The 18,411-nt window shown below is 42.9% G+C and overlaps 1 protein-coding gene across 1 annotated transcript in view; it reads left to right on the top strand.

Moving 5' to 3' along the window:
- KPNA1 (karyopherin subunit alpha 1) overlaps positions 1–18,411 on the top strand; it is a 268,403-nt gene that overhangs the window by 226,186 nt on the left and 23,806 nt on the right. Inside the window, 2 exon segments of the mRNA XM_030203977.1 lie at positions 1,303–1,430; positions 1,524–1,702. Of these exon segments, the coding sequence (XP_030059837.1) occupies positions 1,303–1,430; positions 1,524–1,702 (307 nt within the window).

Below are 18,411 nucleotides of genomic sequence, written 5' to 3'. Positions count from 1 at the left end.
TTAAGAGCAAGCACAGTTCTCATACGCTATTCATGCTAACGTCATTCATCCTCGCGCCTTTTCCATATTTTAATGCCGGGCAGTTCAGAGCCTGTTCTTCATTTCAGTGCCGCTGGCATTGTGAGTATCCATTCTTCACTTTGTTTACTGTTAAAATTGGAATGCTTTAGTGCCCACAGCCTTTGGCAAAACAATTTGATATACAAAATGACACACAATTATTTAAGCGCAATGCACATCACACATTCTTTTCTATTTCTTTGTAAAGCACATTTTGTCATTCAATAAGCTATAAGCCTCTGTGACACTCCTCCAGGTGTACACCCTACTTGCGCAGGGTATGGGCATTTGAGGATGTGGTGGCCATCTTGGATTTGGGCATCTCCAGGATAGGGCAACCATCTTGGAGATGGGCCTCTTAGGTTGTGGCAGCCATCTTGGAGTTGGGTGGCTTCAGGAAGGAAGCCCATATTTGGGTGTAGGACATCTCCTCTGATGGAGGCAGCCATCTTGGAACAGCTGGCGAGGGCGGGACACAGGCAGGGAAGGAAGGCCGACGGCAGCTCAGCTGAGCTGTGTGCTGCGTTCCCGCGCTGTTTCTATAGCGGAGTGAGGGCCCGGGTGGAGGTTGGGGGGCGGCGGCGACTCCGGGTGGGGGGAGTGGTGGCGGCGACCTTGGGGGGGGAAGCAATAGCGACGGCGGTTTCGTTCCTCCCCTTGCGCAGTAGAGACCCTCTCTGTCCCGCCCCCGTCATCACGTATTGACACGGGGGCGGGACAGAGAAGCTCTCTACTGCGCATTTGCGAGTGAGTTCGGTCACTCGCCGTTTATATGTTTGATGGTCCTTCACGACAGCATCAGGCAGGAAATGGTCTGCATGCATATGGAGCAACTTGGAAGCTTAGAGCAGTTCTGTTCAATCCTCTCTTGGAGATAAACCTAGCTAGTTGGGTTTTCAGGATTAGCACAGTCAATGTGCATGAGAGATTTGCATACAATAGGTCTCCAGTACATGCAAATCTGTCTCATGCATATTCATTGTGTTAATCCTGAAAACCCGACTGACTAGGTGTGCCTCCAAGAGATGGTTGAGAAGCACTATCTTAGTGTATTCCCGCATGAGCTCAGTTGGTGACATCATCCATGATGATAGGAGTTGAATCCTGAGGAGATATAATAGAAAATTAAGGGGTACATGCCAAGTTTATGGAAAAAACGTTGCCCAAGCCCCTTCTCAGCAGTTTTGTGATACTTTTTTTTTTCAGTTGATCCCTTTCTTTATAAGACTTGTTTTCTTACAGACAGTGATAGATGCAAACATCTTTCCAGCTCTGATAAATATTCTGCAAACGGCAGAGTTCAGGACGAGAAAGGAAGCAGCGTGGGCAATCACAAATGCAACCTCCGGAGGCTCTGCAGAGCAGATCAAGTATGTAACTTTAATACTCCAGCGAAGACAGAATTCCAACTTGAAAACTGTATGTAATATAAACAATTAACAAACTGTTTCTGTTTTTCTAAGGTATCTGGTAGAATTAGGATGTATTAAACCCCTGTGCGATCTCCTGACAGTCATGGATTCAAAGATTGTACAAGTGGCACTAAATGGTTTGGAAAACATCTTAAGACTTGGAGAGCAGGAAGCAAAGAGGAATGGCAACGGAATTAATCCTTACTGTGCTCTCATTGAGGAAGCATATGGTAAGATAAACAGTCGAGCATCAGTTTTAGAGAACATAAGATATGCCATGCTGAGTTAGATCAAGGTCCATCAAGCCCAGTATCCTATCTCTGACAGTGACCAGTCCAGACCAAAAATACCTGACAGATCCCAGAAAGTAGGTTTCTTATAAATAATTTCCACTGGTAAGCAGTGGCTTTTACAAGTCTTCTCTTCCAATAACTGGTCCTAACCTCGTTCGAACCTTGCTAGGTTAGTTGCCTTGGCCGTGTGCTTCAGCAACAGATCCCACAGCTTAATTTGTGCTGCATGAAAAAATACTTTCTATGATTTTTTTAATTTGATGGCTATTTCAGGTAATGTCCTTTTCTATGTGTGTTTAAAGTAAAGCTGTTTAATCTTTCATATGAAAGTTCTACCCTATTTGTGAATTTCTAAACTTCTATCATGTCTCCTCTTCTCTTCTAAGCTGAAGAGCCCTGAATTATTTAGCCTTTCTTCACAGGGGAGGTGCTCCACAATTTCGTTTCCCTTCTATGGACATTCTAGTTCTTCTTTATCCTTTTTAAGATGGAATGACAGAACTGTACAATAGTACTCAAGGCATGGTTGCACCATTGACAGAGGCATACGGATATTCACTGTTCTTCATTCCTTTCAAATAATCCCAAACATTGTTTGCCTTTTGACAGCTGAGGCACTGAAATGAAAATTTGAACATATTCCACAGTGAGTCCAATAAGTTTTTTTTTTTTTTTTTTTTTTTAATGGTGACTCCTAACACACAATCCAGCATTTGTGTTTTTATAATTGGGATTATTTTTTCCTAGGTGCATCACTTTGCACTTGTCATTGTTAAATTTCATTGGCTTAGATGCGCATTCTCCTTTTCTGTAAGTCCTTTCAGCAATTCCTCTGTCCTCTGCTGCTTTAATGACTTAACATAATTTTGCATCACATCAAATTTGATCACCTCACGTTGCTTCTCTTTCCAATAGAGGGAACTAAACAACATAGTCACAGCAGCACATCAGAAGTGTAGTTGGCCACAAAACGCAGATTAAATATAGGAGAAACAATGTTTATTGGAGGACCCTTTGACATGATTCATATTTTGGTAAAATGTCTGTTGGGGATGTGAAAAATCATGTAAACACATAAACATACCTAAAAATCACATAAAAATTATAATCATCTTATAACAAAATAAATTTCAAAGTATAATAAGTAGAAAAACATAATGGCAGAACAGTGCCATCAACAAATGTTTCAGTAAACTTTAAAAAAAAGATTCATACAAATGAAAGAAATATATAAAAAACTGTATGACATTAAGAAACTTAAGAAAATACATACCATAACACAGCTGAGGGAGGCTGAAATGTACATAAGAGGCCTACATGGATGTTGTAGAGAAGTTCCACCTACAGTCTAGCAGCCCCTGTGCTGCCTTGTAGGAAGTCTCCTAAAAGGAGAGCAGCACCCTGGTGAAGCTGGAAGTAATCCTGTAGCCAAGACCAGCCCACTATTTATTTATTTATTAGGATTTATTTACCACTTTTTTGAAGGAATTCACTCAAGGCGGTGTACAGTAAGATTAGATCAAACATGAGCAGGAGGCAGTAAAAATATTCGAGCAATACAAAGTATGGCATGGTATATTACTTTAATATTGCCTAGATAGGGACCACTGGTGAAATATTCTAATTCTAATGTTGTATTATCACGTGGTATTCAAAATATTCTGCTTCCAACAACTGCTGCTGTAAATCACACTTGTTTATTCTTACTTTTATTAAGAGGACCTCAGATCTTCCCGGCTTGGCTGTTCTATTCAGAACTCTTTTGCATGATATTTTCTTACATGCGCTCAAGCTGTTTTCTGGAAGTATTTATTATCACCGGTCCTATATTTGCTATCAAATTCTTTCAGAGGTCAGGATTCTAAATCCCTGAAAAAAACTCCCACTCGGAGAGAAACCAGTGATTCCTGCCCTCTGAAACACAGCTTCTAGCCAGTTACTCTTTTCTAATGGTATATTACTTGCAATGACAACACAATATGTACTAGAACATTAAAATTGGTAGTGAAGGGTAAGGCAAAGTTGTAACATATACATGAGTAAGAAAGTAAGGTGATTTGAAGAAAGTTGCAAGTGAGGTCAGAGAGATGGTTAAATATTATCTCAGCTAGGATAGGAGTGGATAAACATGTCCCGCTGCAGTATGTGCAGCCCAAGTCAATTCTTGTGTGTGTGAGTGAGACTAACAAGTTAGTTACTTCTTCCGTTAAAGGCTTGGTTGAAGAGCCAAGCTTTCACCTGCTTCCTGAAGTAGAGGTAGTCTTGTGTTAAGCGGAGCCTTTCAGGCAATGCATTCCAGAGTGTGGGGGCTACTCCGGAGAAGGCTCGCTTGCGGGTATCACATTGTGTAATGTCTTGTGGAGAGGGTGAAGTTAGTGAAAGTCCTTGGGAGCACCTTAGTGTCCTTGGCGGTGTGTGGAGGATCATCCTATTCTTCACTCTGGGCCATTTCCTTTCAGGGCCTTGAAGATCAGACATAGAGTTTTAAATTTAGTCCTGTATTGTACTGGTAGCCAATGAAGTTTTTGCAAAAATGGTGTGATGTGGTTACGTCGCTTGCAACTTTCTATGAGTCATGCTGCTGCATTCTGAATCAACTGGAGCTGGTGCAGGCCCTTTGTAGTCAGACCATTGTATGGTGCATTGCAGTAATCCAGTCTTAATGTTACCATGGCATGCACAACTGGGATAAGATTTACCTTCTCGATGTAAGGAGAGAGGCAGTGTAGCTGTCACAAATAGTAGAAGCAGTTCTTGAAGGTTGCTTGGATTTGGGGAATCAGAGTAAGTGTTGAATCTAACTGTATTCCAAGGTTCCTGACTTGTGATTTTGAGGGGGAGTTCATACTTCCCAAAAGGGATTTTGATGTCAGGTATGTATCCACTTGTGTTAGGGGCCCAGAGAAGCTCGGTTTTACTTGGGTTCAGGCAAAGTTTGTTGTGTTTAGCCCATTCTTGAATTGATGTTAGACAAGTGATCAGTTTATTCAAGACTGTAGGTAAGTCAGGTTCAATGGGTATGAGTAGCTGCACATCATCCGCATAGATATAGAACTGAGTGTCCATTGACCGAATCAGCTCAGCTAGTGGCTTGAGGTAGATATTGAACAGAATAGGTGACAGTATCATCCTTGTGGTACCCCGCAGGTCAGTGTCCATAGTGGTGATGAGTTGCTGTCAATCATGGATTGTTGCTTGTCTGATAGGATCTGAACCAGGCAAGTACTGTTCCATTGATACCTGTTTCTGTCAGTCGTGCTAGCAAGATATCATGATCCACAGTGACAAGCTGCTGAGAAATCTAGCAGTACTAACATTGAGGCAAATCCTTTGTCTCAGTTTCTGTGAAGATCATCTAGCAGAGATATGAGGACTGTTTCTGTTCCATAACCAGGTCTTAATCCAGATTGACATGGATCTAGCCAGTTACTCTTTTCTAACCATTCATTAAGTTGAACACAGATTGTTTGCTCTATGAGTTTCCCTAGAAACGGGATGTTGGATACTGGCCTGTAACTTTCAAGTTTGTCCTTCAGCAGAGGGTGAGCCACTGCCCTTTTTAATGCTGTTGGTAATTGCCCATTAGAAAGAGAGGTGTTCACAATTTTTGTGGCGCTTTCTATAAGGCCCATACTTGCCTGTTGCACTATCTTTGATGGGCAGGGATCGAGGGAGCAGGTAGTTGGTCGAAGGTCTCTTAGGATTTTGTCAAGGCTCTCCTCTGTCAGGTTAAGAGTGTTCCATCTGTCTCTGTTAGAGGGGGTGAGTTTGTGCACCCCTGGTTGACTGGTTGGGCACTGGGTGGGATTGCCTCTTTGTGTCAGTTGTTCAGCGCTGCGAGCGTCTGGTAGCGCTATACAAATGCTAATAATAATTGCCTGTAAATCCTGGTGGAGACTTAATTTTGTTGGCAAAGTATGCAGCAAAATCATTGCAGTTCAGTTTAGACTGGGCAGGCTGGTTTTGTTGTGGGGGTTGCAGTAGGCTGTTTACTATATTGAACAGCTGCTTGGTTGAATTTGGCAGCCTGTGCAATGCATTGAGAGAAATACTGTTTTTTGGTTGCTGTTAAGGCTTGGTGGTACTTTGCCATGTGCTTCCTGCAGTTTAGCCTGTCTTCACCCAGGTGAGATTTGTGCCATCCCCTTTCCAGTTTTCGTCCTTTGCGTTTAAGGATCCGAAGTTCTGAAGAAAACCAAGGTTAGCGTTTGTAAGTGGGGCATAAGACCTTTTTTAGTGGTGCTGTTTTCTCTAAGGTCTGGGCTAAGTGTGTATTTCAGATGCCAACTTGTTCTGCCACTGTCGTCTTTTCATCTATATGCGGATAGTCCAAGGCCTCTAGGAAATTCTCAGCGGTCAGCTTTTTTTTGTCTCTGATCTCCTTCCAAACTCTGGGAGGTGCCATTTGTTTCAGGTGGTCACTTAGGGAGAATTTAATTAGAAAATTGTTTGACCATGATACGGGTGTTATTTCAATACTGTTATCCCAGAATTCTGGGATATCCACCCCTTTGTAGAATACCAGGTCTAGTATGTGACCCTTTTCATGGGTTGGAGAATTGATCACCTATGTAAATCCTAGTGCTCTCATCGTGTCCAGAAAGGCAGCTGTGGTGGTATCTGGGGTTTTGATGTGTAGATTGAAGTCTCCCATGATCACCAGCCTAGGGTAATTGAGGGTCACTTGAGTCATCAGGTCTAGGAGTTCTTGCACAGATAATGTGTTGTTACGAGGTGCTCTGTAAATCATGAGCAACCAGATTGGCTTCTCCTCTTCAAGTTGGATTAAAAGAGATTCTGATCCATGTAGCTGGGGAATGGATATTCTGCGCAGTTTGATAGTGTCCCGAATCAGTACTGCTACCCCTCCACCCTGTCTTCCTGGTCTTGGTTGATGTTGGATATTGAAACCTGTTGGGCATAGTTCAGCCAATGGTAAACCCCCACTTTCATCTAGCCAGGTTTCACTTATTCCTAGGATGTCAAGATGCTGTTCATTTATGGCATCATGGATCACCAGGATTTCTTTGCAGCTGATCTGGCATTCACCAGTCCTATAGTTCCCAAGGGTGGTCTGGGGGTGCTGTGGGGGTAGCTTTGGTGTGACAATGAGGTGATCTTTTAAGTACTGTTATGTAGGTATTTGACCTCTTGTACTTTTGCCATCTCCCACACACCACTGGGATGCTTTCATGACACATTTTTGTGTCAGAAGCTATTTAGGCAAATTTTCACTGGGTGGCGCTGCAATCCATTCTTTGGAGTACACCCTGTAGATCAGCAGTCTTCCTAGTTGGCAATGTAGGATTAAGGCTTTAATAGCTGAAAGAACAGAACTTTGAAAGTTGTAAATTCAGACCAGACCTGTGAGATCAAAGTCTTCCATCAAATAGAGAAACAAATGGCTGCACTTAACACTTCTATGTGAAATTCTTGGAGACAATGCATAGGTTTCCTTTAGTTTTAAGGAATCTAAAAGATTCAGAGTTATAGAAGTAGGTTATAGATTATGTAGTTAAAATAGAGGAGTGTGGTAAAAAATTTTAACTCACGGATTGCAGGTATGAACTTTAGAGTTTCTGGTTCTGATATCTTTGGATGGTCCAATTGATGCAGGTTGCTGTAGGCTTTTTCTTTATTGTTCCAGAGGAAGGATAGATGTAAATAAGGATCCAGCTCCAATCTCAGAGCATGAGGAGAGTTATTTAGTGGAGATAAAATTTCCTTTCTCAGCCAAAAATAAATGGAAGAAGATCCGAGTAAAATTGAGGACTGTTACCTCAACACAGACTGAGCAGACATTAGTAAAAGTTTGGGTTGTAAATAAGCAGAAGATAAGCAGAAAATGTAGTTACTTAGTCTAAGTTGCAGAGCCTGATGTGAGCTCAGCCAGGAATGCAATATCCTTTCGCACCGAGGATGTGTCTTCAGGAGCTTCTGCCCTGGAGAGAAAGGTCAGGATGGCTGTTGTAGTTGGTGGTTTGATTATTAGGCATGGAGGTAGCTGGTGGACATGAGGATTGCCTGGTCACTTGCCTTCTTGGTGCGAACCTTGAATTCACTTCCAAGCCTTCTCCTCCCTGCGACTTCTTAACCCACTCCCTCAACCAACCTAACCTGGCCTCCTTCTCCTCCTTCCCTGAGGTCACCGAAGAGGACACTGCTCGCCTTCTTTCTTCCTCTAAGTGCACCACCTGTTCTTCTGATCCCATTCCCCACCAATCTGCTTAACAACATCTCTCCTACAGTTATCCCCTCAATCTGTCACATCCTCAACCTCTCTGTCTCCACCGCTACTGTCCCTGACACCTTCAAGCACGCTGTAGTCACACCACTTCTCAAAAAACCTTCACTTGACCCCACCTGTCCCTCCAACTACCGCCCCATCTCTCTTCTACCCTTCCTCTCCAAATTACTTGAATGCGCTGTCCACTGCCGCTGCCTTGATTTCCTCTCCTCTCAGGCCGTCCTCGATCCGCTTCAATCAGGCTTTCGCCCACGACACTCGACAGAAACAGCACTCTCTAAAGTCTGCAATGACCTGTTCCTTGCCAAATCCAAAGGTCACTATTCCATCCTCATCCTCCTCGACCTATCGGCCGCCTTTGACACCGTCAACCATAATTTACTTCTTGACACACTGTCCTCATTCGGGTTCCAGGGCTCCGTCCTCTCCTGGTTCTCTTCGTACCTTTCCCAACGCGCCTTCAGAGTATTTTCTAATGGCTCTTCTTCCACCCCCATCCCGCTCTCTGTTGAGTTTCCTCAAGGATCTGTCCTTTGACCGCTTCTTTTCTCGATCTACACCTCTTCCCTGGGCTCACTGATCTCATCACATGGTTTCCAGTACCATCTCTATGCTGATGACACCCAGCTTTATCTCTCCACTCCCGACATCACAGTCGAAACCCAGGCCAAAGTTTCGGCCTGCCTCTCAGACATCGCTGTCTGGATGTCCAACTGGCATCTGAAACTGAACATGGCAAAGACTGAACTCCTTGTCTTTCCACCCAAACCCTCTTCTCCTCTTCCCCCACTTTCCGTCTCTGTTGACAACGTCCTCATCCTCCCAGTCTCTTCAGCCCGCAATCTCGGAGTCATCTTCGACTCCTCCCTCTCCTTCTCTGCCCATATCCAGCAGACAGCTAAGACCTGTCGCTTCTTCCTCTATAATATTAGCAAAATTCGCCCATTCCTCTCTGAACAGACCACCCGAACCCTCGTCCACTCGCTCGTTACCTCTCATCTTGACTATTGCAACCTTCTTCTCACTGGCCTCCCGCTTAGCCATCTATCCCCCCTTCAATCTGTCCAAAATTCCGCCGCACGTCTCATCTACCGCTTGAACCGATACTCTCATATCACCCCTCTCCTCAAGTCGCTTCACTGGCTCCCGATCCGCTACCGTATACAGTTCAAGCTTCTCCTACTGACCTTCAAGTGCACTCAATCTGCAGCCCCCCATTACCTCTCTACCCTCCTCTCCCTGTATGTTCCCACCCGTAACCTCCGCTCTCAGGACAAATCACTCCTATCCGTACCCTTCTCTACCACCGCTAACTCCAGACTCCGCCCCTTCTGCCTCGCATCACCTTATGCCTGGAACAGACATCCCGAGCCCATACGCCATGCGCCCTCCCTGCCTATCTTCAAGTCCTTACTCAAAGCCCATCTCTTCTCCCTTGCTTTTGGCGCCTAACCACCTTCCCCATTCATGTTACCTACACTGACTACAGAGTTTGTAACCTCTAGATTGTAAGCTACCTACACGGACTACATAAGTTGTAAGTTACCTACACAGACTACATAGTTTGTAACCTTTAGATTGTAAGCTCTCTTGAGCAGGGACTATCCTTCCCCATGTTAAACTTGTACAGCACTGCGTAACCCTGGCAGCGCTATAGAAATGCTAAGTAGTAGTAGTAGTGCGAAGGTGATGGACCTCACGCATCACCGAGATAGGCTTTTAGATAGTGCTGGGGAGGAGTTGGCTGTTTTGGTACATGTGGGTACCAATGACATAGGAAAATGTGGGAGAGAGGTTCTGGAAGCCAAGTTTAGGCTCTTAGGTAGAAAGCTCAAATCCAAATCCTCTGGGGTAACATTTTCAGATGTGCTTCCTGTTCCATGTATAGGGCCCAAGAGTCAGGCAGAGCTCCAGAGTCTCACTGCGTGGATGAGGCAATGGTTCAGGGAGGAGGGTTTTATATTTGTAAGGAACTTGGGCAACATTCTGGAGAAGGGGGAGCCTATTCTGGAATGATGGGCTCCACCTTTACCAGGATGGGACCAGGCTGCTGGCATCTGCATTTAGAAAGGAGATAGAGCAGCTTTCAAACTAGAAACTGGGGGAAGGCCAACAGTCTCTAATAAGCTCATGGTTTGGAATAAGGTATTTTTTAAAGATATCACCAAAACAGGGAAGATAGGATATCCCGATAGTGATGCTGCAAAAGAGACCATAGTAGATCAGGTGTCCTTAAATAAAAATCAGACAAGAGATTGTAAATTAATACTGTCAAGTACTGAGCATTATGTAAATAGAAACAACGAACAGTTTTAAATGTCTATATATTTATTTATTTGTTGCATTTGTACCCCACATTTTTCCACCTATTTGCAGGCTCAATGTGGCTTACATAGTACCGTCAAAGGCGTTTTTCCCAGTCGGTGGATAACAAATACAAAGTTATATATATGAATGCTAGAAGCCTAAGAAATAAGATGGCAGAGTTAGAATATATTGCACTAAGTGAAATATTAGATATAATAGGCATCTCTGAGACCTGGTAGAAGGAGGATAACCAGTTGGACACAAATTGTCATAGTGATAGGGTGGATTGAATTGGTGGAGGGGGTAGCATTGTATGTTAAGGAGGGCCTTCAATCAGATAGACTAAAAATTCTGCAGGACCCACAACACATCTTGGAATCCCTATGGATTGAAATTCCATGTGTAAAGTGGAAAAGGATAGTGATAAGAGTATACCCCCGTACTCCTGGCCAGAATGAAGACAGATGTAGAAATGTTATCAGAAATTCAGGAGACTAACAAACTGGTGAGCACAATAATAATGGGTGATTTCAATTACACAGTATTGACTGGATACATGTAACATCAGGGCTAGCTAGACAGGTAAAATTCCTTGACTAAATCAAGGACTGCTTTATAGAGCAGCTGGTACAGGACCCAACAGGAAGAGGAAAAATTCTAGAGCTAGTCCTTACTGGAGCGTATGATCTAGTGCAGGAGGTAATGGTGCCGGGGCCACTTGATAACAGTGATCATAATATGATCAGATTTGAAATCCGCTCTGGAGTAAGAACACACAGGAAATCCAAAACATTGGCATTTGACTTTTAAAAAGGAGACAATGATGAAATGAGAAGAATGTTGAAAACAAACTTAGCAGCTGTGAAGGTCAAAAATTGACAGGTGTGGATACTGTTCAAAAATACCAACTTGGAAGCCCAGGACAGTTATATTCCATGTATTAAAAAAGGAGGAAGGAAGGCCAAACAGCAGCTGGCATGGTTAAAAAAAGTGAGGTGAAAGAAGCTATTAGAGCTAAAAGAAAATCCTTTAGAAAATGGAAGAAGGATCCAACTGAAAATAAGAAACAGCATAAGGAATAACAAGTCAAAATGCATATCACTGATAAAGAAGGCAAAGAGACTTTGAATAAAAGATTGCGTTGGAGGCAAAAATGCCTAGTAAAAACGTTTTTAGGTATATTAGAAACAAGAAACTGGCAGAAGAATCGGTTGGACCACTAGATGACTGAGGGGTGAAATGGGCACTCGGGGAAGTCAAAGCCATAGCAGAGAGATTAAATGAATTCTTTGCTTCGGTCTTCACCGAGGAAGATTTGGGAGAGATACCGGTGCCAGAAATGGTATTCAAACTGACAAGTCAGAGAAACTGAATGAAATCTCTCTAATCCTGGAAGATGTAATGGCATAATTTGACAAACTAAAGAGTAGCAGATGGTATTCATCCCAGAGTAGTGATAGAATTGAAAAATAAACTTGCAGAACTATTGTTAGTAATATGTAATTTATCTTTAAAATCAAGCATGGTACCGGAAGATAAGATTGAAGGGTGGCCACAAATTGGTGGAAAAGGAAAAGATGGAGGATGTATGGGGGAAGATTGATTTATGGGGGAAGGGAATTTCCAGGATCTATGATCATATCAGAGGGACAACATTTGTAAAACATTCATATATGCAGGCCTGGGAGAAGGATCTGCAACAGAAATTGACTGACTCTGAATGGGGGCGGGTATGTAGGGAGGTTAAAAAAGCCTCTTTATGTGTATTTCTCAAAGAGAATGCCTATAAAATAATGAGTAGATGGTATTACACGCCAGAGAGAGTAAAAGCGATGTATCCTGGGGCCTCAGATATTTGCTGGAGGTGCAAGGAGGGAAAAGGTACCTTTTACCATGTGTGATGGAAATGCGTGGAAATTAAGAAATTTTGGAAGGGCATCACAGGGTTAATGACGGAGGTGTTGGACACTCCATTCCCGTATGGATTTTCAGAAGGCGTTTGACAAAGTGCCGCACGAAAAACTCCTGAAGAAATTGCAGAGTCATGGAATCGGAGGTAGGGTATTATTATGGATTAAGAACTGGTTGAAAGATAGGAAGCAGAGAGTAGGATTGCGTGGCCAGTATACTCAGTGGAGGAGGGTAGTTAGTGGGGTCCCGCAGGGGTCTGTGCTGGGTCCGTTGCTTTTTAATGTATTTATAAATGACCTAGAGATGGGAATAACTAGTGAGGTAATTAAATTCGCCGATGACACAAAATTATTCAGGGTCGTCAAGTCGCAGGAGGAATGTGAACGATTACAGGAGGACCTTGCGAGACTGGGAGAATGGGCGTGCAAGTGGCAGATGAAGTTCAATGTTGACAAGTGCAAAGTGATGCATGTGGGTAAGAGGAACCCGAATTATAGCTACGTCTTGCAAGGTTCCGCGTTAGGAGTTACGGATCAAGAAAGGGATCTGGGTGTCGTCGTCGATGATACGCTGAAACCTTCTGCTCAGTGTGCTGCTGCGGCTAGGAAAGCGAATAGAATGTTGGGTGTTATTAGGAAGGGTATGGAGTCCAGGTGTGCGGATGTTATAATGCCGTTGTATCGCTCCATGGTGCGACCGCACCTGGAGTATTGTGTTCAGTACTGGTCTCCGTATCTCAAAAAAGATATAGTAGAATTGGAAAAGGTACAGCGAAGGGCGACGAAAATGATAGTGGGGATGGGACGACTTTCCTATGAAGAGAGGCTGAGAAGGCTAGGGCTTTTCAGCTTGGAGAAGAGACGGCTGAGGGGAGATATGATAGAAGTGTATAAAATAATGAGTGGAATGGATCGGGTGGATGTGAAGCGACTGTTCACGCTATCCAAAAATACTAGGACTAGAGGGCATGAGTTGAAGCTACAGTGTGGTAAATTTAAAACGAATCGGAGAAAATTTTTCTTCACCCAACGTGTAATTAGACTCTGGAATTCGTTGCCGGAGAACGTGGTACGGGCGGTTAGCTTGACGGAGTTTAAAAAGGGGTTAGATAGATTCCTAAAGGACAAGTCCATAGACCGCTATTAAATGGACTTGGAAAAATTCCGCATTTTTAGGTATAACTTGTCTGGAATGTTTTTACGTTTGGGGAGCGTGCCAGGTGCCCTTGACCTGGATTGGCCACTGTCGGTGACAGGATGCTGGGCTAGATGGACCTTTGGTCTTTCCCAGTATGGCACTACTTATGTACTTATGTACTTATGATCCCAAATGGTGCTTACTAGGATGGGGGAACCAGAGAGGGGCTAAATGGGAACACAGGTTTAAGAGGGTAGGCCTTGCAGCTGCAAAATCTATAGTAGCAGCGTTTTGGAAGCAAACTGAGGGGCCCACAGTACAAAATTGGATTGGGAAGATTAGGGGACTTATCACAATGGAAGAACTGACAGACAAAAGGCGGGGGAGGTATAACCCAGAGGCAGAGGAATGGGTACACTTTGACCGACTAATAGGGAAAATTCGGAAGGAGGAGGGGACAGAGGGGAGGACAAGGAGGGAATGATTGGGATTGAGGTAGAGGGGGAAGAGGGGAGGGGGAAGGGGGTACGGGTGGGGGAGGAAAACGAAAGGGCAATAGATTTTGATATTGTTTATTGAATATATGCCTGTACCCTGAAGTGAAGATTTTGGAGTGGCGGATGATAATGGTGAATGGGGCGAGGCACTGTAATGTTGTTATATTTGTGGTATGTTTAATAAACTTTACAAATTTAAAAAAAAAAAGATTGAAGGGTGGCCAACATAACACCAATTTTTAAAAAAATGTTTTTAAAGGTTGCAGAGGTGATCCGGTAAATTAGACCGGGGCAAAATGGTAGAGACTGTTATAAAAAAAAAAAAAAAAACAATATTACATGGGTTAATGAGACAGAGCCAACATGGATTTAGTGAAGGGAACTCTTGCGTCACCAATCTACTACATTTCTTTGAAGGGTTGAACAAAACATGTTGATAAAGGTGAGCCAGTTGATATTGTATACCTGGATTTTCAAAAGGCATTTGACAAAGTACCTATGAAAGACTCCAGAGGAAATTGGAGAGTCATGGGATAGGAGGTAGTATTCTATTGTGGATTAAAAACTGGTTAAAAGATAGAAAACAGAGAGTAGAGTTAAATGGTCAGTATTCTCAATGGAGAAGGGTACATTTCCGGGTAGAGTTCCGCAAGGGTCTGTATTGCTAGGACCGCTGCTTTTTAATATATTTTTAAATGATCTAGAGATGGAAGTAACTAGAGAGGTAATTAAATATGCTGATGACACAAAGAGGACGTGAAAATGTGAAAAATTACAAGGAGACCTAACCAGACTGGGCATCCAAATGGCAGATGACATTTAATGTGAGCCAGTGCAAAGTGATGCACGTGTGAAAGAGGACCCGAGCTATAGCTACATGATGCATGGTTCCACATTAGGAGTCACCGACCAGGAAAAGGGAAAGAAAAATTAGACTTTATATACCGCCTTTCTGTGGTTTTTGGAACTACATTCAAAGTAGGTTTGTAGTATATACAGGTACTTATTTGTACCTGGGGCAATGGAGGGTTAAGTGACTTGCACAGAGTCACAAGGAGCTGCAGTGGGAATTGAATCCAGTTCCTCAGTATCAAAGTCTGCTGCACTAACCACTAGGCTATTCCTCCACTCCTGTGAAAAGGGATCTAGGTGTCATCGTTGATAAGTTGAAAAACCCTCTGCTCAGTGTGCAATGGCAGCTAAGAAAGAAAATAGAATATTAGTTGTTAGGAAAGGAATGGAAAACAAAAATGTGGACGTTATAATGCCTTTGTTTTGCTCCATGGTGCAACTGCACCTTGAATACTGTGTGCAGTTCTGGTCACTACATCTCAAAAAAGATATTGTAGAATTAGAAAAGGTACAGAGAAAGGCGACGAAAATGATGAAGTGGATGGGACGACTTCCCTATGAGGAAAGGTGGCTAGGCTTTTCAGCTTGGAGAAAAGACAGCTGAAGGAAAAATGTTAGAGGTTTATAAAATAAGTGCAGTTGAACGGGTAGACGTGAATCGTTTGTTTACTCTTTCATTGTGTGCCCTCTAGTCCTAGTATTTTTGGAATCTACAAAGTAGTAAATTTAAAACAAATCGGAGAAAATATTTCTTCACTCAACATGTAATTAAACTCTGAAATACATTGCCAGAGAATGTGGTAAAAGCAGTTAGCTTAGCAAGGTTTAAAAAAGGTTTGGATAGCTTCCTAAAAGAAAAGTTCATAAGCCATGATTAAGATGGACTTGGGAAAATCCACTGCTTATTTCTAGGATAAGCAGTATAAAATGTACTATACTGTTTTGGGATCTTGCCAGGTACTTGTAACCTGGATTGATCACTGATAGAAACAGGATGCTGGGCTTGATGGACCTTCGGTTTGTCCCTGTATGACAGAGCATGTTTTTATGTTAAGCTCTCTCTTGTAGTATGTTTTCCAAAATCAGCTCACTAGGGTTCCTTTTTACTAACTTGTGTTAAGTAGCTAACCCAGGATTTTCAGCACAGTAGACAGTTGCAGGCCCATACTGCTCTCTACTGCACTAAAGAGGGGAGAGAAAAGGAGTGGTATTTGATATATCTCCTTTCTGTGGTTACAATCAAAGTGGTTTATGTATTATATACAGCATTGATAAAAGAAGGCCAAAAGAGAATACAAAGAGAAATTTGCCTTGGGAGGTAAAAACTCATAGTATTGAGTTTTTCAGGTATATATATCGGAAGCAGAAAACCTGTGAGGGAATCCATGAGACTGTTAGATCATCAAAGAATAAAAGGGGCACTCAGGGAGGACAGGGCCACACCAGAGAGGCTGAATGAATTCTTTGCCTCGGCCTTTACAGAAGAGGATATAAGGGATCTACCTGTATCATCTTTCAAGGGCGATGATGCAGAAGAACTGAAAGAAATCTCAGTGAACTTGAAAGATGTACTGGGCCAAATCGACAAATTAAAGAGTAGTAAATCATCTGGACCGGATGATGTATACCCTAGGGTACTTACTGAAGGAACTAAAATATGAAATTGCAGATCTGCTGTTAGTAATCTGTAACCTGTTAAAATGGTTCATAGTACCTGAAGATTGGAGGGTGGCTATTGTAACACCTATTTTTAAAAAGGGATCCATGAAACTACAGACTGGTATGCCTCATGTCAGTTCCAGGCAAAATTGTGGCAACTCTTGTTAAGAATAAAATCACTGAACACACAACTTGGTTTAATTGGACAGAGCCAACATAGATTCAGTCAAGGGAAGTCTTGCCTCACCAGTTTGCTTCATTTCTTTGAATTCGTGAATAAACATGTGGATAAAGGTGAGCATTTGACAAAGTTCCTCTTGAGAGACTCCTGAGAAAATTAAAAACCCATGGGATAGGAGGCAGTATTCTGTTGTGGACTAGGAATAGGTTGATGGATAGAAAACAGAGGGTAGGGTTAAATGGCTAATTCTCTCAGTGGAGGAAGGTAACTGGTAGAATGACCTAGGGATTTGTACAGGGACCGGTGCTGTTTAACATATTTATTCATGATGAGTGAAATTAAATTTGCACACAACACAAAACTATTCAAAGTTGTTAAAACCCATGTTGATTTTGAAAAATTGCAGGAAGACCTTAGGAAGTTAGAAGATTAGGCATCCAAATGTGGACAAGTGATGCACATTTGAAAGAATAATCCAAATCAGTTATATGCTAGGTTTTACCGTAGGAGGCAGCACCCAAGAAAAAGATCTAGGAATCATTGTGAACAATACGCTGGAATCTTCTGTCTAGTGTATGGCAATGGCCAAAAAAGCAAGTAGAATGCTAGAAATAATTTAGGAAAGGGATAGGAAATAAAACAAAGAATATTATAATGCCTCTGTATCGCTCTATGATGCGACCACACTTTGAGTATTGTGTGCAATTCTGGTCACCATATCTTAAAAAAGGTATAGCAGAATTAGAAAAGCTTTAAGGGAAAGGCCTCAAAAATGATTAAAGGGATGGAACTGCTCTCATGTGAGGAAAAGCTTAAGAAATGTGTGGATATGATAGAGGTCTACAAAATACTGAGTGTTCTAGAATGGGTAAATGTAAATCAATTTTTTTTGTACCCTTTCAAAAAGTACAAAGTCTAGGGGACACTCAAGGAAATTACATGGTTTTACTTTTAAAACAAGCAGGAGGAAATATTTTTTCACTCGTCTGGAACTCGTTGCAAGAGGATATGGTATCAATGGTGAGCATATCTGGGTTTTAAAAAGTCTTGGACAAGTTCCTGGAAGAAATATCCATAGTCTTCTATTGAGATACAGATGGAGAAAGCTGCTGCTTGTCCCTGGGACCAGTAGCATGAATCTTGATATTTGGGATTCTGTCAGATACTTGTGACCTGAATTGGCCACTGTTGGAAGCAAGGTACTGGGTTGGATTGACCATTGGTCTTACCCAGTATGTCTGCTATTATGATCTTATGTTGTATCTGGGGCAGAAAGGGTTAAGTGATTTGCCCAGAGTCACAAGGAGCTGTAGTGAGAATCGAACTCAGTTCCCCTGGTTCTCAGGTCACGGTACTAACCATCTTTTCAGTGTCTTGCTTAGATCCTACCTACTGTCTAGATGCAGGTATACCCCATTCATTTACTGCACGTACTGCTCATTCTCCGAGGACAAGCAGGCTGCTTGTTCTCACGACTGGGGTGACGTCCGCGGCAGCCCTCACCAACCGGAAAAAAGCTTCGCGGGACGGTTGGCACGCAGGGCACGCCCACCGCGCATGCGCAGCCGTCTTCCCGCCCGTGCGCGACCGCTCCCGCCAGTTCCTTTTTTTCCGCGACTGGAGAGAGTTGTGCTTTGCCGCTCTCTCTGTTTTCAGCCGCCGGATTTCGATCGCGTTTGCGCGGATCGTCGCTTTTCTTTCTAAAACTTCTTGTTTTTTGGTTACCGCCGGTTTCCTTTTTCAAAAAAAAAAAAAAAAAAACCTGAGTGCGCGCTCCCCTTTTCCCTCGCTTCTAGCGGGGACGCCACGTTGCGGCCTAGTGGTCGCTCGGTCGTTTCTTTTTTCGAGGTGTGAT

The sequence above is a fragment of the Microcaecilia unicolor genome, chromosome 5 (assembly GCF_901765095.1).
Source record: "Microcaecilia unicolor chromosome 5, aMicUni1.1, whole genome shotgun sequence".
NCBI lineage: Eukaryota > Metazoa > Chordata > Amphibia > Gymnophiona > Siphonopidae > Microcaecilia > Microcaecilia unicolor.
The sequence above is the reverse complement of the archived record's forward strand: the minus strand, read 5'-3'. Positions and strand labels throughout refer to the sequence as shown.